At 47.4% G+C, this 20,486-nt stretch overlaps 1 protein-coding gene across 1 annotated transcript; it reads right to left on the bottom strand.

Moving 5' to 3' along the window:
- Positions 1-17,037: 17,037 nt before the first annotated feature.
- On the bottom strand, positions 17,038-18,856 carry LOC123134912 (U-box domain-containing protein 29). Its single transcript, XM_044554066.1, has one exon. It carries the CDS (start codon positions 18,637-18,639, stop codon positions 17,278-17,280), a length of 1,362 nt encoding a protein of 453 aa, XP_044410001.1. The 5' UTR covers positions 18,640-18,856; the 3' UTR covers positions 17,038-17,277.
- Positions 18,857-20,486: the final 1,630 nt, after the last annotated feature.

Raw genomic sequence — 20,486 nt, 5'->3', positions numbered from 1 at the left:
ATATATGCTTCCACATTCCGATTGATTTGAGTGAGCAAGCACTTCTGAATCATGCGCATGAATGTGGCACCAGCATTCTTGAGGCCAAAGGGCATAGTAACATAGCAAAAACACCCGAACGGGGTGATGAAAGTTGTCTTGATCTCATCGGGTCCAAACAGTCGGATCTGATGGTACCCGGAATATGCATCCAAAAAGGACAATCGCTCACATCCCGCAGTTGAGTCGACTATCTGGTCGATGCGGGGTAGAGGAAAATGATCTTTCGGGCAGGCCCAATTGATGTGCTTGAATTCAATACACATTCAAAGTGATTTGTCTTTCTTGGGCACCATAACAACATTGGCGAGCCACTCGGAGTGGTATATCTCGCGGATGAACTCAGCGGCCAGAATCCGAGCCACCTCCTCGCCAATTGCCTTTCTTTTCTCCATGGTGGACCGACGAAGATGCTCCTTAACAGTTTTTGCCTTTGGGTCGACTCGCAAACGGTGCTCAGCCAGTCCCCTGGGCACACCTAGCATGTCAGATGGCTTCCATGCAAAGATGTCCCAGTTCTCATGGAGGAACTGGACGAGCGCGTCTTCCTATTTGTTGTCGAGTGTCATTGAGATATGGGTCAGAGCAGCATTGGGTCGGTCGGGTGAATGTGAACTGGCTTGGTCTCTCCGGCCTACTGAAATACGGACTCCGAGGCAGGTCTCTTAGCACGCAGCAAATCACTCGGATCTGTAGTCTTCTGATACTCTTGAAACTCCACACCTGCCATCTGCTCATTTGCTATCTTCGCGTCGTCCTGAAGACAATCCTCTGCTCTTTTCCGGTTACTGGAGACCGTTATCACACCTTTGGGGCCAGGCATCTTCAACTTAAGGTACACATAACATGGTTGAGCCATGAAGCTAGCATAGGCAGGTCTGCCCCAAAATGGCATGATAAGCACTCTGGAAATCCACAACCTCAAACATCAACTTTTCCTTGAAGTAATTCTTCTCGTCACCAAAAACCACATCAAGAGCGATCTGGCCGAGTGAATCGGCTTTCTTTCCTGGGATGACTCAGTGGAACCTCATATTGCTCTCGCTGAGTTTGGACATCGGAATGCCCATTCCTTTGAGAGCCTCGGTGTACAGGATATTGAGGCCACTGCCACCATCCATCAGAACTTTGGTCAGTTGAGTGCCTCCAACAACTGGGTCGACCACTAGCGCCTGCCGCCCGGGGGTAGCAACTCGTGGCGGGTGATTGGACTGGTCAAATGTAATAGGGGGTTTTGACCACTTCAAATACTTCGGCGTTGTCGGAGCAACCATGTTCACCTCTCTGTTAATGACTTTCAGTCAACTTCTGCTCTCGACATCAGCAAAAATCACCAAGGTGGCATTAACATGGGGATATCCATCGTCCTCCTCTTCCTTGTCTTCCTCCTTATCAGAATCTTTATCCGTCTCGCTAGGCTGTATTTTCTTCTGGAAGCTCTAAATCAGGAGCCAACATTGTCGAGTGGTATGCTTGGGGAGGATCAGATTCCCCTCTTCATCTTTCTTAGTATGAATATGACATGGTAGATCTGTCACATTATTTCCATCTTTATCTTTTACCTTCTTGGGATTCTAGGGCCATTTGGGCCTCCCTTTGAACTTTCCTTGATTCAACACTGCTGCCTCGGCAGGACCTGCTGCCTCAACCTTTCGCTTCTGCTTCCGAATGGAATTTCCTCCTCCGGTGTCCTGGGCGACTGTTTTGTCCTTACCACTCCGGAGTCGGTCTTCCTCTTCACCATTAGTGTACTTGGTGGGAATCTCCATCATCCGTGTCAGGGTCATATCTCCTGTCTGACCGAACTTCAAATTGAGTTCTCTGTAGCGAATGCCTTCCTTGAAGGCACAGACTGCTTGGTGATCTGACACATTCTCCACTGTGTGGTGTAGAGTGATCCATCTCTGGATATAGTCTCTCAAGGTTTCATTCGATTTCTGCACGCAATGCTGCAACTCCGGTAGACCCGCAGGTCTCTTGTAGGTGCCCTCAAATGTTCTGGTAAACACTCGGGCTAACTCATCGCAACTCAAAATGCTCCCAGGGGCCAACTGATTCAGCCAAGCTCTGGCAGAACCTTCACGCATCAGAGGGAGGTGCTTCATGGCCACCTCATTGCTGCCGCCACCAATGTGCACAGCCACTCGGTAGTCCTCAAGCCAAGTGTCGAGCTTCGACTCTCCCATGAACTTACTAACGCCAGTCGCTAATCTAAAGTTATGGGGGATCTCAGCAGCCCTGATGGCTCTTGCGAAACACTCAAGACCAGCACGTGGACCCTGCTTCCGCTGGGCCTGTCTCTATCTAGCCCTTCTCTGTATGCTCCGTTCCGGTCGATCAAGTCGTGAACAAGGACTGACCTTGCATCGAACCCAGGCTCTCTTGGGTCGACTAGAACTCTGTGGTCATTACCGTACGGACGCCTATCATCATACCGTCGGGGCGCGTACGACCCGCCCCTCGGAAGGGGCGAAGGCACTCGACAGTAGTTGTCACGGGCATACTCACGATCATCATCTCCATGAGCTCTTCCTAGGTGTCGATCTTGGCGGTGCTCACGATCTCCTCGCCGCAAAGGTGACCTAGGACTGTGTGCTGACTGAACGGTGTCCGCCCTTACTAGTCGACTGTGAATTCTGTTCCGCGACTGGGACACGACGGAGTTCTGGTCTCCTACTGCTCTGAGCAGTGTCCTGATCTGTTCCAAGCCCCTTTCAGCCTCCGAGCGAGATGGCTGAATGGACTCCACGATACGCGTAGCAGCCGCAAGGTTCTGTATCGGTGTACGGCATACCTAAGTTTCCGGTGGAAACAATTGTCGTGAACACCGACTGGATCCAGGGATCAGTCGACGGGCACACTCGTCGAGAGAATGTCGGAGATTCTCCAAACGAGTGCGCTCAGCCAGAGTGCCCAGGCGCACTTCCTCCAAAGCCCGAGCCTCGGCGGTTTCCCCTATGATGGGCGTATGGAGAGCCTCCTTGTAACATCCCAAATTTTAAATTTGGAATGTTATACATTAGATCATCATTGCATATCATATTTTATTGCATTTTGGTTTGATCCTAGAAATTCTACGCAACTACAGGACCCACGGAGAGAGTTGGGGATTTCATTATTTTCATATTTGAGTTTTCACAAAATTTGAAAATAGGATCATTTGATTTTATTTATTTTATCTTCAATTATTTCTATTATAAAAATAAGGGAGAGGGAATAAAATGACTTTCCCAAAATAAAGAAATATTGAGGATTAAATAAAACAATCAAATGAGTTTTAATTTTGGAGTTTGTCGCTATTTTATTTGAATTTAGGAAAATTGCGCATTTTTCAAAATTGCACTGAGGCCCCAAATAAATGTTCATATTGTCCGGCTTGATTTTAGAGAACGGGGAAAATTTATTTCGGGATTTTTGGAGTCTGTTTAGTATTTCTTTTATTTGTTTTTCTGCGCTGAGTTATTTAAAAAAACGAACCGACCTACTCGGTCGTGTCCGACTAGGACTCTAGGCCCGGCCGACCTTTATAAGCCAGGAGGCCCCAGCCCGAGCCGCCCCAAACCTTAACCCTAGCCCCGACCCCCCCTCCCCCCCCCGCCGCCGCCGCTGCCACCGACCGCCGCCGCCCTCGCCCGCGCCGCCACCGACCACCGCCACCCCATCGGAGCCCCGCCGCCTCGCCGGAGGTAACCACCCGCCTCGCCGGCGGTTTTCTCTAGAAAACCGCCCCGGTTTTTTTAAACCGTGGTTGTTTTTTAGATCGGTTTTATTTTTTTCCTCGGCTTAGTCTATTTTGCGGACGTTCATCCGTACGTTCGTTTTAACGGACAATTTTTGTCTTTTAGCCGCAGACAGCGAACATTAGTTCGTTAGCCTGTTCATCTGTTTTTCTTTTTCTCGGATTTTCAGCGATTATTCCAGATCGCGATTTCTGATCCGATTTTCGTTCTAGTATAACTTTTCGCTCGTTTATCGGAATCAGGAGATTCAAACGCCTAGAGTTTCATCTCGAAACCCTCTTTCCGTATAACCAACTCAGACAAGTTTTTTTTCTACTATAAAATTTGACTTAGGTCCAGATTAGTAAACGAAGCTTGTTTCTTTCGCCGTTTGACTTCCGTTGCTTCGTTTGATTTGATTCTTTTTGCAAACCGGAGTTCTTAAGTTGAACTTTATGGTTAGATCTCTTATTTGAGTTTTACTTGTGCATTAGTTGAGTGCTTATTGTATGCTTGTTTTTTTGCGATAGAGTACCCGGAGTGTGCCGCTTGCTACTTCGAATCTCTAGGTTTCACGGATCATCAGCAAGGCAAGTAACACTTTGATCATACCTCTTTACTACCCAGTTTTATTGCATTAGATCAATCCTCAAACAATTGCATGATTAGGATCTGATTAATATGTGTGTTTTGGGAAGTAGATGAGGTAGTACCTATCACCTGTTTTATTATCAAACCTTTGGGAGTTACTTCTACGTTTGCTTATATTGCTATGCTATGATCGTAGACGTGGATTGGGCGAGTGAATCCATGACAGATGTCAGATTGTTAATTAATGGTTTATTTAAGGTGGCAACTTTAATACACATCTGGCTGGATTGAGGCACCTGGGGATCCAGTGATTGCCTATTTTTTTATGGACCGCCACCCAGGCTCAAAGAGGATCATGAGATTATTCATGCTAGAAACTTCTGTGTGCAGCCGCAAGCTAGTATGGGCTCTAGCATAGTTGATTAAGTCGTGTGAACTCTTACAGTGGTAGACTAGCAAATGTAGGGGAAAGTAGGTGTAACTGTCTACCCATCGTAAGGTGTAAACACTTCTGAAAGACTATGTCTCGGTCATCCGTTTCTCAAACACATTGTAGTGCGAGAAATCCAACAGAGGAGATTGAGTCTTGTGGGGAAAAGTGTGCAAACCTCTACAGAGTGTATAAACTAATCATGGTTAGCCGTGTCCCTGGTTATGGACGTTTTGAGTATCTAGTACCTGGATTATCATGTGAATCTCATCATGTTACTTTAATTTAATTTGTTGGGTTTAATGATGACTCTTAATTGGAATTGAGTTGGGTGAACCTTCTCAATGTTTAACAACCACCATGATAGTTAAATAAAATTTATTCCTTTGTTGTAGGGAAAATTGGCTTTATGCAAAACTGTAACCATAGAGCTTTTCACCAGCCAGATATGCATGTAGTGATAGCATTATTCTATTCATTGCTCTCTATGTGTTACATTGCCAGCATATTCCATGTGCTGACCCATTTTCGGGCTGCAACATTCATGTTGCAGACTTTTCAGACGACGAGTAAGGTGCCTTAGGTCGTGGTCTTATACTCAGTGATGCCGTTGGAGTTGATGGACTCACTTGTCTTCCAAGCCTTCCGCTGTTATCTTCATTAGATGGCCTTAAGCCATATTTATTATAATAAGTTCTCTTTTGAGACATTCGATGTAATAAGTGTGTGATTGCTACTCTGTTATAAATCCTTCAAGTATTGTGCGTGTCAGCATTACCGATCCAGGGATGACACTGATGCACAGAGATCAGACTGTTTGAGGTCTGGTTGCTACAAGATGGTATCAAAGCACACACTGACTGTAGGACACGACCACTAAGCTAAAGCCCTAGATCACTACTCTCTTCTCATTTCTTACTCCTCATCCTTTCTACTCTTTTAGGATGGCTGATGCAAGGAACAAGTTCACACAACCGGATGAAGATACACCCTTTGGACGCCAGTTGAAGGAAGTCACTAAGTACCTGAACATCGGAGTACCTAGTTTCACCGGGACCTACATCGCCACTTTACCCGAAGAGGAGCACTCGATGATTCAAGTTCAAGTACCAGGAAGAACGTTCATGCCCGTCCTTGAACCCATAGAGTTTTCCTTCGATGCACCAACCTGGAGTCTAGGAAAGAGCATGGCGGCCCACATCGCCATTGGACGCATTGGAGAAGTTAACCAAAAGGATCTCAAGGATACTATCTACCAGATTTGTGGGCGCCGAGATGAACAATGGGAGATGATCAGTACTAGGAAGGATAGATCAATTGCAACTTTCATACAAGAGTTAAACCAGCACATTCGTCGCTAGGAGAACCAAATGTGCGCAGGCATGATAGATCTAAAGAAGGCATTGACCAAGATCACGGAGCTGGAAGAAGAACTCATGTCTACACGCGATGGATATGAGGAGGAAATGACAACACTCCTGGAGAAGAATGATGATCTGAAGAAGAAGCTAAAGGTGTTTATGGGATTTCCCGCGACTGGAGGAGAAGACGATGATTGCACTTGCCCGGAGAACTACATCATCATCGACGACACCGACTCGAACCCAGACGATAGTGATGATGACTTTGTTGATGAAGCTGGAGCAGATATCATGGAGTCTTCGACCGATTAATTCTTCTAGTCGACCACCATAACAGTAGTAGTATTCCCCCATGTATATAGTATAGTCTGAGCACTTTTGTAAATGATAGTTAGACCATTGTATGCCCTTGTTTGAATTGATTGAAGTGATATTGTTTGCTTTTGTCTCATGTGCATATGGGTAGTGTTTTCTCTCTAGACCTCATTCTATTCTATATTCTCATATTTTCTAAACCCTCAGATGCCTCCGAGACATGACAATGGATTTGCTTTCCCACCAGAGCTCACTCAGTTGATCCAGCAGCAAAATGCATTAATGCATATACTAGTCCATAATCAGAATCAGGGGAACAACAACAATAATAACCCACCACCACCACCTGTTGATCACTTAGCCCGTTTCTTGAGGCTGAATCCGCCGATGTTCTCCAGTAGCACCGAGCCGATAGTTGCAGATGATTGGCTCCGCAAGACGGGAAGGGAGTTGACTACTGCAGGATGCACAGATGTAGAGAAGGTGTGTTTCGCTGCACATCAACTAGATGGACCCGCAGCATCATGGTGGGAGAATTTCACAGCCACTTATCCTATCGACAATGTCACATGGGACCAGTTTCAGCAGGCTTTCCGTAATGCCCATGTTTCAGCAGGAGCTATGGCCATGAAGAAGCGTGAGTTCCACAACTTGCGCCAAGGAGGACGTACAGTTGACCAGTATGTGGATGACTTTAGTAAGCTAGCACGTTATGCCCCAGATGACGTTGCTACGGATGCAGCTAAGCAGGAGAAGTTTCTGGAAGGACTAAATGATGAGCTGAGCATGCAGTTGATGATAGCAACTTTCAACAACTACCAGGAGTTGGTAGATAGAGCTCTCGTGATTTAAGGGAAGCAGCAGCAGATTGACAACCGCAAGAGGAAGTATGGACAAGGGAGGTACAATTCTGGAGCTCAGCAGAAACCTCGTTTTACCCCGAATTCGGGAGGACATTTTCAGTATACCCATGGAGGAGGGAGTTCGCACAATCATAGTGGCCCCAAGAATGGTAATGGGAATGGAGGAGGCAACGACCATAATCGTACCAACCTATCAACCCCAGCCAAGAGGGATCTGAGCCAAGTCACTTGCTATAAGTGTCAGAAGACTGGACATTATGCCAATGAATGTCCTGAAGCTAAGAATGGAAATGGCAATGGAAGCTCTGGGAAGAAGCCGAACCCTTTCAATAGGGGACAGGTGAACCACGTTAACGTGGAGGAGGTTGAAGCCCAGCTAGATGCAGTAATAGGTAAGTTTTTGGTTAAGGCATTTACTGCAATCGTTCTTTTTGATACTGGTGCATCGCATTCATACATATCAAGGGGATTTGTGGATAAGTATAAACTGCCCACCAAAGTTCTTAGAACACCTATGTTAGTAAGCTCACCAGGAGCGGAGTATATGGCCAGTGTAGGATGTTTTCAAGTGCAATTGACCATAGAAGGCATGTTTTCCCCTCGGATTTAATCATTTTGGAATTGCAAGGTTTGGATGTGATTCTGGGTATGGATTGGCTATGTATGGAGGAAACATCGATTGCGCTAGTAAGTCGATTTTTCTTACCACCCCAGAAGGAAGAAGGATCAAGTATGTATCACGGCATGAACCGAAGAGGACACAAGTAAATTCCTTATCAGGAGTTGTACAGGAGGAAGTACCAGTGGTGAAGGATTTCCCTGATGTATTTCTGAAAGAGTTGCCAGGCATGCCACCAGATAGACACATTGAGTTTTTGATTGAGCTTTTGCCAGGAATAGGGTCAATATCTAAGAGACCGTACAGGATGCCCGCACAGGATTTGGAGGAAATTAAGAAGCAGATTAAGGAGCTACTAGATAAAGGTTATATTCGCCCAAGTTCTTCACCTTGGGGATCGCCAGTACTTTTAGTGGAGAAGAAAGATGGATCATTGAGGATGGTTGTGGATTATCGAGGATTGAATGAGGTGACAATCAATAACAAGTACCCACTGCCGATGATCAATGATTTATTTGACCAATTGCAAGGAGGTAAGGTATTTTCCAAGATCGATATGCGATTGGGATATCACCAGTTGAAGATTCAAGAGCAGGATATACCTAAGACGGCTTTTACCACCAGGTACGGGCTGTATGAGTATACCGTTATGTCATTTGGTCTGACTAACGCACCTGCCTATTTCATGAACATGATGAACAAGGTGTTTATGGAGTTTCTGGATAAATTCGCCGTGGTGTTCATTGACGATATTTTGGTCTATTCGAAGAATGAAGAAGAGCATAAGGAACATTTGCGTTTGGTACTTGGAAAGCTCAGAGAACATCAGTTATACGCCAAGTTCAGCAAATGTGAGTTTTGGTTGAAGGAAGTTGGATTCCTTAGACATGTTATATCCGGAGAAGGAATAGCAGTAGACCCCACCAAAGTTGTCACTGTGACAAATTGGGAAGCCCCAACGACGGTTGGAGAGATCCGGAGTTTTCTTGGACTCGCGGGATACTATCAGAGGTTCATTGAGAATTTCTTGAAGATTGCGAAGCCCATGACAGGGTTATTGAAGAAGGACACCAAGTTCAAATGGACTGATGAATGTGAGGCTAGTTTCCAGGAGTTGAAGAAACGTTTGGTTACATCACCCGTGTTGATTCTGCCAGATCAACGCAAGGATTACGAGGTGTATTGCGACGCTTCACGTCGAGGACTTGGAGCAGTGCTTATGCAGGAGGGAAGAGTAGTTTCGTATGCCTCATGACAGCTTAAGCCCCATGAGTTGAATTATGCAGCCGTTGTGCATGCATTGAAGACATGGAGACATTTTTTCATCGAAAATCATTGTGAGGTGTACATAGATCACAAGAGTTTGAAGTACATCTTCACATAGAAGGAGTTGAATCTCGGGCAAAGGAGATGGTTGGAGCTCATTAAGAATTATGATATGAGATTGCATTATCACCCAGGTAAGGCTAACGTAGTAGCCACGCGTTGAGCCGCAAGAGCCATGTCAACACGCTCATGACCGGAGAGTTATTGAAGAAGTTAGCTGAGGATCTTCGCGAGCTATGTTTGGAAATAGTTTCGAGAGGCTATGTAGCAGCATTGGAGATTCAGTCGACTTTAATGGATAAGATCAGAGAAGCTCAGAAGACTGACAAGGAAATTGCCGAGATAAAGGAGAGGATGAGCAAAGGAAAAGCTAAAGGATTTCGTGAGGATGAGCACGATACCTTATGGTTTGAAGATCACGTTTATGTGCCTAAAGACCCAGAGATCAGGAAGTTGATTCTGCAAGAGGCCCATGATTCGCCGTATTCGATTCACCCAGGAAACACCAAGATGTATCTGGATTTGAAGGACACTTTCTGGTGGACCGGAATGGAGAAGGATATTGCGGAGTATGTAGCAGTTTGTGATGTATGTCAGGGAGTAAAAGCAGAGCATCAGAAGCCAGCAGGATTGCTACAGCCATTGCCGATAACCGAATGGAAGTGGGATAAGCTAGGCATGGATTTTATCACAAGATTTCCCAGGACACGTACAGGCTGTGACTCAATATGGGTTGTAGTCGATCGTTTGACGAAGGTAGCTCATTTCCTCCCTGTGAAGACCACTTACACCAGTGCTAAGTTGGCAAAGATATACATGACTAGGATCATATGTTTGCATGGAGTTCCGAGGAGCATTGTATCAGATAGAGGAACCCAGTTTACCTCCAAGTTTTGGAATCAGTTGCACGAAACCTTGGGTACCAGGCTAGAGTTCAGTACCGCTTTTCATCCACAGATAGATGGACAGACCGAGAGAGTCAATCAGATTCTGGAGGACATGCTGAGAGCTTGTGCGCTAGATTATGGATCTAGTTGGGACGACAATTTGCCATATGCAGAGTTCTCTTACAACAACAGCTATCAATCCAGTTTGAAGATGGCCCCTTTCGAAGCTTTGTACGGAAGGAGGTGCAGGACACCGTTGCTGTGGGACGAAGTTGGAGACCGCCAGTTGTTTGGGCCAGATTTAATTAAGGAGTCTGAATAGAGGGTGAAGTTGATTCGTGCTAGGCTCAAGGTAGCCCAGTCCAGGCAGAAGAGCTATGCAGATTCTAAACGCAAGGAGACAGTCTACGAAGTCGGAGACAGAGTTTATCTTTGTGTATCTCCACTTCGAGGAGTTAAGCGCTTTGGAGTTAAGGGAAAGTTAGCGCCATGTTTTGTGGGACCATACAAAGTTTTGGAGCGTATGGGAGAAGTTGCTTACAAGTTGGAATTGCCTGAAGGATTGTCAGTAGTTCACGATGTGTTGCATGTTTCCCAGCTGAAGAAGTGCCACGCGAAGATGGCTGATATACCGCTGAGAGATACAGTGAAGCTGGAAGCGATTCAGTTGGATAGGGATTCGACCTATGAGGAGAAACCAGTCAAGATTCTCGAGTTTGCCAGTCGAGTCACGCGCAGCAAGGTTATCAGATTTTGCAAAGTTCAGTGGAGCCACCACACCGAAGATGAAGCCACCTGGGAGCGAGAGGAAGATCTGCCGAAGGACCACCCTCACCTATTTTCTAGCCAACCCGAATCTCGAGGGCGAGATTCATCTTAAGGGGAGTATGTTTGTAACATCCCAAATTTTCAATTTGGAATGTTATACATTAGATCATCATTGTATATCATATTTTATTGCATTTTGGTTTGATCCTAGAAATTCTACGCAACTCAAAGACCCACGGAGAGAGTTGGGGATTTCGTTATTTTCATATTTGAGTTTTCTCAAAAATTTAAAAATAGGATCATTTGATTTTATTTATTTTATCTTCAATTATTTCTATTATAAAAATAAGGGAGAGGGAATAAAATGACTTTCCCAAAATAAAGAAATATTGAGGATTTAATTAAAAAATCAAATAATTTTTTATTTTGGAGTTTGTCGCTATTTTATTTGAATTTAGGAGAATTGCGTGTTTTTCAAAATTGCATTTAGGCCCCAAATAAATGTTCATCTTGTCCGGCTTGATTTTAGAGGACGGGGAAAATTTATTTCAGGATTTTTGAATTCGTTTAGTATTTCTTTTATTTGTTTTTCTACGTGAAATTATTTAAAAAAAACGAACCGACCTACCGGGTCGTATCCGACTAGGACTCTAGGCCCGTCCGGCCTTTATAAGTCGGGAGGCCCCAGCCCGAGCCGCCCCCAACCCTAACCATAGCCCCGACCCGCCCCCCCCACACCGCCGCCGCCGCTGCAAGCCGCCGCCACCTCGCCGCCGACCACCGCCGCCCTGTCAGACCCCGCCGCCTCGCCAGAGGTAGCCACCCGCCTCGCCGGCGGTTTTCTCCAGAAAACCGCCCCGCTTTTTTTTAAACCGCGGTTGTTTTTTTAGATCAGTTTTATTTTATTCCCGGTTTAGTCTATTTTGCAGACGTTCGTCCGTACGTTCGTTTTAACGGACGGTTTTCATTTTTAGCCGCAGACAGCAAACGTTCATTCGTTAGCCTGTTCGTCCATTTTTCTTTTTCTTGGATTTTCCGTGATTATTCCAGATCGCGATTTCTGATCCGATTTTTGTTCTAGTATAACTTTTCGCTCGTTTATCGGAATCAGGCGATTCAAGTGCCTAGAGTTTCGTCTCGAAACCCTCTTTCCGTTTAACCAACTCAAACAAGTTTTTCTCTACTGTAAAATTTGGCTTAGGTCCAGATTAGTAAACGAAGCTTGTTTCTTTCTCTGTTTGACTTTCGTTGCTCCGTTTGATTTGATTCTTTTTGCAAACCGGAGTTCTTAAGTTGAACTTTTTGGTTAGATCTCTTATTTGAGTTTTACCTGTGCATTAGTTGAGTGATTATTGTATGCTTGTTTGTTTGCGATAGAGTACCCGGAGTGCGCCGCTTGCTACTTCGAATCTCTAGGTTTCACGGATCATCAGCAAGGCAAGTAACACTTTGATCATACCTATTTACTACCCAGTTTTATTGCATTAGATCAATCCTCAAACAACTTCATGATTAGGATCTGATTAATATGTGAGTTTTGGGAAGTAGATGAGGTAGTACCTATTACCTGTTTTATTATCAAACCTTTGGGAGTTACTTCTATGTTTGTTTATATTGCTATGCTATGCTCGTAGACGTGGATTGGGTGAGTGAATCCATGACAGATGTGAGATTGTTAATTAATGGTTTACTTATGGTGGCAACTTTAATGCACATCTGGGTGGATTGAGGCACCTGGGGTTCCCGGTGATTGCCTGTTTTTTATGGACCGCCACCGAGGCTCAAAGGGATCATGAGATTATTCATGCTAGAAACTTCTGTGTGCAGCCGCAAGCTACTATGGGCTCTAGCATAGTTGATTAAGTCGTGTGAACTCTTACAGTGGTAGACTAGCAGATGTAGGGGAAAGTAGGTGTAACTGTCTACCCATCGTAAGGTGTAAACGCTTCTGAAAGACTATGTCTCGGTCATCCATTTCTCAAACACCTTGTAGTGCGAGAATTCCAACGGAGGAGATCGAGTCTTGTGGGAAAAAGTGCGCAAACCTCTGTAGAGTGTATAAACTAATCATGGTTAGCCGTGTCCCCGGTTACGAACGTTTTGAGTATCTAGTACCTGGATTATCATGTGAAACTCATCATGTTACTTTAATTTAATTTGTTGGGTTTAATGATGATTCTTAACATATCCCACCACCGCTGCCTTATACCACCACCGCTGCCATATACCACCACCGCTGCCATATCCCACCAACGCTGCCATATACCACCGATCCATATCCATATACCACCATCACTATCATATAGCACCACCGCTGCCATATCCTACCACCATATATCCACCACCAATCCGAGTTCTTTTCGTATTAGGTTTGTTTTCGAGATCCGTCTAATTTCCGATTCGTGTTTCCTTGCCTGAGTAGGTTTCAAAAAAAAGAGTCTGGAGACCCACAGGCAGTTTTTAGGCCAAAATTTCGGCGTCTGAAAATATTTTTTCCCTGTCCTATTTTTAGGTCCCAGGGAGTGTTTTGAGACATTCGCCATCATAGTGATGTTTTCTCGCACTTTTTCGTCGTCGCTGCCTTGATTTCCGAAAAAAAAATTGTCAAAAAATTTTCATGCCCATCCTGTCAGTTTGACCTGGGAAGAGTTTTGAGACACTCGCCATTGTAGTGATTTTTTGCAAAAGTGGGATTGAGTTGGGTGAACCTTCTCAATGTTTAACAACCACCATGATAGTTAAATAAAATTTATTCCATTGTTGTAGGGAAAAATTGGCTTTATGCAAAACTGTAACCATAGAGCTTTTCAGCGGCCATATATGCATGTAGTGATAGCATTATTCTATTCATTGCTCTTCATGTGTTACATTGCCAGCATATTCCATGTGCTGACCCGTTTTCAGGCTGCAACGTTCATGTTACAGACTTTTCAGACGACGAGTAAGGTGCCTTAGGTTGTGGTCTTATACTCAGTGATGCCGTTGGAGTTGATGGACTCACTTATCTTCCAAGCCTTCTGTTGTTATCGTCATTAGATGGCCTTAAGCCATATTTATTGTAATAAATTCTCTTGACATTCGATGTAATAAGTGTGTGATTGCTACTCTGTTGTAAATCCTTCAAGTACTGTGTGTGTCAGCATTACCGATCCAGGGATGACACTGATGCACAGAGATCAGACTGTTTGAGGTCTGGTCGCTACACTCCTCGTTGCAGCGGTGCAGCCCCTCCCTCTGTTGCGGGCTGAGAGGTTGAGGCTGATACTCCTCGTGGCCGAATGACGGGCCGTCGCCGTCCCTGTTCTCGCCGCTGCGACGAAAACCAGGCGGCGCGATGGGTGTCTGCTAAGTCAATCGACGGGTCGACTGGACCGCAATGATATACGTCGGGCTCGATCGCCGCGACTTTGAGGGTGAACGCCTCCCGAGCCACCGCGTGCTTCACCCATCGCTGGAGCCGTGATCGACCAGACCACTTGCGGCGGTGTCCAGCAGAGCGAGAAAATGATGCGGGGGCCGACTGTTACGGGATCGACGGCTGCCGAAGGAGGACGCCGCGGGCACTCGCGCGGAAGTGCGACGAACCACGGATCGATAGAGCCTCGACGTCGAGGGGGGCCTCCTGGAGCCAGGCCGAGTCGTCAGCGACGAAAGTGAGCGCGCCGAGTCAGAACTCGCGGCCCATGATCAAACTACCGCTGGAAACCATGTTGACGAAGACTGAAGAAAATGCAACCTCGCCGGAAGTCGCTAAGACGCTTTGCCCCACGGTGGGCGCCAACTGTCGTGGTACTAAGACTGATAGTAAAAGTAGGGGGTACGTATGAGGAGGCAAGGTCCTAGCTACGGTGAGATTGTACGCGGGTGTTTACGAGTTCAGGCCCCTCTCGGAGGAGGTAAAAGCCCTACGTCTTTGTGCCCTGAGGCAGTCGACTGGATTATAGAGTGTGTTACAGGGGGTGCGACCCCTTGTGCCAGAGGAGGGGTGGCTTATATAGAGTATGCCAGGACCCTAGCCATCCTTCGTTACAAGGAGTTCAATGTACATAAAGATAGGGCATTACTGATAACGCCAGCTATAAAGTGCTATTAATGCCCTTGAAGACTACGGAGTGAATGCTTGACCGTTGTTGTCCTGTGCGACTCCTGGTCTTCAGTAGGTCGAGTGGTTTCTTGTATGGTCGAGTGATATCAGGAAGGAGGGGTACCCGAGTGATATGACTAGTCGAGTGGATTGCACTCGACGTCTTCAATTGGTACTCCCTGTTGTCTATGGGGTGCCTTTGCTTCTAGGGTAGTGACCTTGGGTAGGGCGTATAGGTCAGGCCTATGACCCTACCCTAGGTATATATCCTCATCAGGCGGCGCCCCCCTCCTTCCTTCTCTCCTCCTCCTCCTCCCCCCTTCTCCTTGTTGGAATAGAAAAGGGGGGGCCAAAACCTACTTGGAGTAGGATTGCCCCACTTGGCGCGCCTCCTCCCCTGGCCGGCCTCCTCCTCCCTCCCTCCTTTATATACGGGGGAGGGGGGCACCCCATAGACACACAAGTTGATCAAGTTTATCTTTTAGCCGTGTGCGGTGCCCCCCTCCACAGATTTTCACCTCGGTCATATCATCGTAGTGCTTACGCGAAGCCCTGTGCCGGTAACTTCATCATCACTGTCACCACGCCGTCGTGCTGACGGAACTCTCCTTCGGTCTCAGCTGGATCTAGAGTTCGAGGGACGTCACCGAGCTGAACATGTGCAGATCGCGGAGGTGTCGTGTGTTCGGTACTTGATCGGTTGGATCGCGAAGACGTTCGACTACATCAACCGCGTTACATAACGCTTCCTCTTTCGGTCTACGAGGGTACGTGGACATACTCTCCCCCATTGCTATGCATCACCTAGATAGATCTTGCGTGATCGTAGGAATTTTTTTGAAACTACTACGTTCCACAACAGGGTGAACCATGACCGGCCATTGGGATTGCTGCACAAGGCCCTGCTAAAGACGGAGTCGTGAATGCTACAAGAATGTACCACAAAAGCTACAACCAACTTGCAAATATGCTACAACCGGCCATCGCCGGAGCCGGGAACCATCACTGTGTTTGCTGGAACTGGCCGAAGCGGGAGCTGGAACTAGCATATAATTTTGCTTCAAAGATCGTGGCCATGGCACTGGTACAAGTGCACCCGTGTCGTGCAATGCCGCAAGTCACAAGTTGGGGTGCTGCCATGGAGGTTGCAACCGGCGACCAAGTTTGGTGGAACCGGCGGGGAGCTTTGCTGGAACCAGCACGTAATACACTTTTGCTACAACCGTAGCTGTTTTTGCTACCACATGCGACTTCTTTTGCTACAAGCATGCATGACGGTGTTGGTAGACGGCGGCGATGCATTTTATTTTTTGCTGCAACCATTTTGAAGTTTGCTTGAACCGGCGTACAAAATAGCTGGGACGGGCTTTTTTTTCTTCCTTCGATGGTGACCATGGTGACCGGGGGTGAGCTGATTTGCTGCAATTGGCAAGCCAAAAAGCTAGCACCGTTGAGCTAATTAGCTACGATGGCGAACGACGGCGCGCGAAGCATGCACCTGTGCAGGGAGCGTCGACGGCGACGACGATGCACCCATGCTCCAACCACAGGGTGGGAAGAGCTGCAACCGCTGCGGGGACCCGGCAAGCTGGGCGGCTCCCTCTCCTGCCGCCCGCATCGATCTGGTGCGAAGGAGAAGCAGGGGGAGGAAGAAAGACAACCTGGGATGGACAACGGCTTAGGTCGGGCCGATCGGGCAGCTAGCATGCGTCCGGCCGAAACGTTCGGCCGACGCCAGTGCCTACTGCCTATCGGTACCCTTATGGAAACCATCGTGGGGTCGGGGGCAGTTACGAGAGGATTTCAACAGCACACACTCTTCGTTTTTGCGATCAAATTTCTCATTTTTAATTCAATTTGCAGAGCCTTTTCTAAAAAAAATCAATTTGCAGAGCGATTTTCACCAGTGGAAGCAACACATTTGCAGGCCGATCCCGATGCATGTCGACCGCGAGTGTGTTGATCAGTCCATTGACTGAAACTAACAAAACAACTGCGAAAGGCATCTAAAATAAGCACAGTAGCACACCACCAATTCAGAAGAGAACAAGAGGTAGCCATCCACTCCACTACGCGTCCAAATTACGGTCGCATGTACAGGTAATACTGCGAGTATCTTGACATTTTTTCAAACAAAAATGCTATCTTGCCCACTTTGACTTGGTTTCTTGCGTCTCCACTCTGAATTTCTCCTTGTTATTTCAATTTGCACAGCGATTTCACCAATGGAAGCAAACACAATTTGCACAGCGGGTTAGCTCGACAAATTTACTTGCTAGTAAGGCATGACATGGATGGTGCGGCTGTCGTAGGAGGAGGAGACCATGCCCTTCCTCTCCTGCTCCATCCTCACGGCTCTCAGCAGCTCTCCGGCCATCCTCGACGTCGCCGGCGAGCAGTCCCCTTGCATCACCACCAGCAGCTTCCCCACCGCTTCCGGCGCTGCTGCCAGCGCCTCCCTCATCTTCCGGTCCCCGCCCCTCGCGCAGCAGGACAGCCACAGCAGCGCCACCGCGGCCTCGCGCCCCATTTGCCCGACCCGTATCATCCTGCCCATCACGGCTGCCGCCACCTCCGCCGCGTCGTCGGCGATAACTGCTTTACCGTCGCTGCAACGGGCCGCCTCTACTAATAGCATCAGCGCGGACTCCGCCGCGGCCGTGGGCGCGGCCGCCACGGCGAGCGCGAGCGCGGGGACTGCGCCGGCTCGGACCATCGACGCTCGGGCGGGCCGCCCGCGTACCTGCACGGCCGCGGCCATGCACAGGATGGCTGCCGGTGACGCGGCCTCCTTGAGGATCCTCACCAGATCGGGGAACAGCTCCGACCTGTCGGCGATTGCGGTCTTCACGTCGGCGTCCGGCACGGGCGACGTCAGGATCGCCTCGAGAACCACGACGCCGGTGGGACCTGCGGAGAGCAGCGTTGCCACGACGCGTCCCAGATCGGCGGCCACGAGCGCGGTGATGAGGGCTTTCCTGGCATCTTCGCTGACTCCGCCCGCGGACAAGACGGCAGCCATGGCCTCCACGGCCATCTTGACCCGTCCACGCTTCTCCGTGCCGTCCCGGGTCAGGTAGGGCACCATCTCCGGCGCCACAGTGGCCAGGATCCTCACCGCGTCGACGCGCGCGTTGGTGCCGGCGCCCCCCTTGGCGAAGGAGAGGAGCGCCGGCACGGTAGAATCGAGATCAGCGGCGACGGCGGACGCGACGGAGGCCTGCTTCCCTTTCTCCGGCGCGATCTTGGCGGCCAGCGAGCGCACGGCCTTCTCCGCCGCGGCGGGCTCACCGTGCGAGGCGGCGAGCTGCGAGAGCGCCTCCTCGGGCGAGGGCGAGGGCGGCAGCGTGGCGGCGTGCAGATGGATGAGGCGGCGCAGGAGCAGGTTGGGCACCAGGTCCGTGGACGCCAGCGGCAGCCGCGTGGCCGGGCAGGTGCGGTGGCCGGAGTCGAGCCAGCGCTGTATGGACGCCCGGTCGTAGGTGGCGCCGGTGGGGAGGCTCACCGGCGAGCGCATCACCTCGAGCGAGATCGGGCACTTGAACGCGGCCGGCGTCGTCGGGGAGGCGGCCATCACGAGAGGCTCCGGCGGCCGGATCCGCCGCCTGGCCTGCTGTCCGGCGACGAGCGCGTCCATGGCGATTGGCGGGGATTGCTGAGCCTGAGCTGCTGGGGACAGTGGGGGGACGAAGTGCGGGCGGCCGAGGCCTTAAGAACGAGTGGGGGTGATGTCAGCGGGTCAACGGTCAAAGTCAAGTGGGTGGGGATGGTGGTGTTGACGTTTTCGCTCTCGATAAGGACGGCCATTGCCCATTGGTAGAGCAGCCTCGTGCCATCGCCAATGGAACAAGCGGAGCGTGGAGGATGGGGACGAAGATGCCAATATAGTTCAGACTTTTTTGCGGGACCTGCTTCGGGTTTTGTTCGTTTAAAACGTGGAGACTGTGAGACATGGCTAGTAACTTCACACTTTCCTAGACTATGATACTACCACCATAGTAGTGGGTAGGAACATTTAGTACGTAGTGTCATGCAATGATGTATTTATTAGGTTATAGACTCACTGTTTTTTGGAGTGTGTGATGTTCCGGTAACTTAGCTAGTTACCACAAGCACCTCTCTCTTCACTAAATACGTGCCATATAAGCAAAGTTGTATTGGAGTGTGTGATGTTACTCCTAAGTTCCTCCCCACTGTGACCGGCCTAACCAGAAAACTTTGAATGAGAGCCATGCTCCTTCATCCATTTTTTTTCGGTAGAACTCAACATGATTTTTTGCATTTTTTCCACCAGCTACAGTAAACACATGACAGTCAAATATTATGATTTCAACAAAATAGAAAACTTTCGCAAGAAATACTCTAAAAATCTACAACAAAATTTCCCATCGTAGCATTGATGAGAGCTGAATAGCAAATTGTATCTTAACTTGTGCATTCATGCCCCAAGTTGCTGTGAAAAAATTGCTATTGCAATATATTTGTCACTATAATATAAATCATACTGTAATTCAACAAATTTATCATAAAAGTTAATTGCTATGGATGGCAACGGAGTTGATCCCCACCTAGGAGTGCCTTCTCATCCTTATCCCCTATTTAGCAGTCATGACATTTTTCTTCCGGTCCCCATCCCATTAGATTCGGGGCGTGCATCGGTTCCCATTTTAAACACCAAATTCAAGTAATATTATGATATTCTAGTAGCATTGTCTTTTGGTCATTGTAAAAAAAAACTTAGTTTTGTAACATATACATACTATAATGATAATACGTAACTTTCATACGCAAAATATTACTAAAACATGACGCGAGAAAGACAATATTACAATACCTTATAATAGTCTCTTAATTAATGTAATAAATATAACGGGGCATAGCAGGAAACGGGGATGGGCTACCATTCCATCCCCTATAACTATCATTCCATCCCCTAATAATTATCGGGTTTGCTAAAGCACGTCTAGATGTGCCATGAGTATTGAAATTTAAGTTCTATGTTATTGATTTTACACAAAGATTCATGTAGGTATTTTTTTTCTTTTCTTTTATGTTGATAGAGTCACTTAGATGTGCAATAACTAGGTCACAAAGAGTCACTTAGATTTGCAATAACTGGGGCACATCTAGATGTGCCCTAAACAGACTCGCCATAACAGGGCATAGCATGTTTTGGTGGCTAAAGAATTTTACCTCCCAAATAAATCTTTGTCGGCAAAAAAGTGTATACATATAAGTAAAAAAACAGAATGCTTGACAAATGTACTAGGTTTCATGGTTAAAAAATTTACATGGGGCTGTCTAGGGCATATCTCATCTCCTTTTGTTTTCCCATGCCACTGGCTATCCATTTTTCTATTTTGTTTCTGCACAATCATATTATATCTTCACATATACATGCGTGTCTTTGTAAATTTGTAAAGCATGTAAATATATTTATAATAAAATGAAATGAAATAAAGAGCTCGGTAGAGTTTGAAATTC

This window comes from Triticum aestivum, chromosome 1B (genome assembly GCF_018294505.1).
Source record: "Triticum aestivum cultivar Chinese Spring chromosome 1B, IWGSC CS RefSeq v2.1, whole genome shotgun sequence".
NCBI lineage: Eukaryota > Viridiplantae > Streptophyta > Magnoliopsida > Poales > Poaceae > Triticum > Triticum aestivum.
This window is presented reverse-complemented; position numbering and strand designations above follow the sequence as displayed.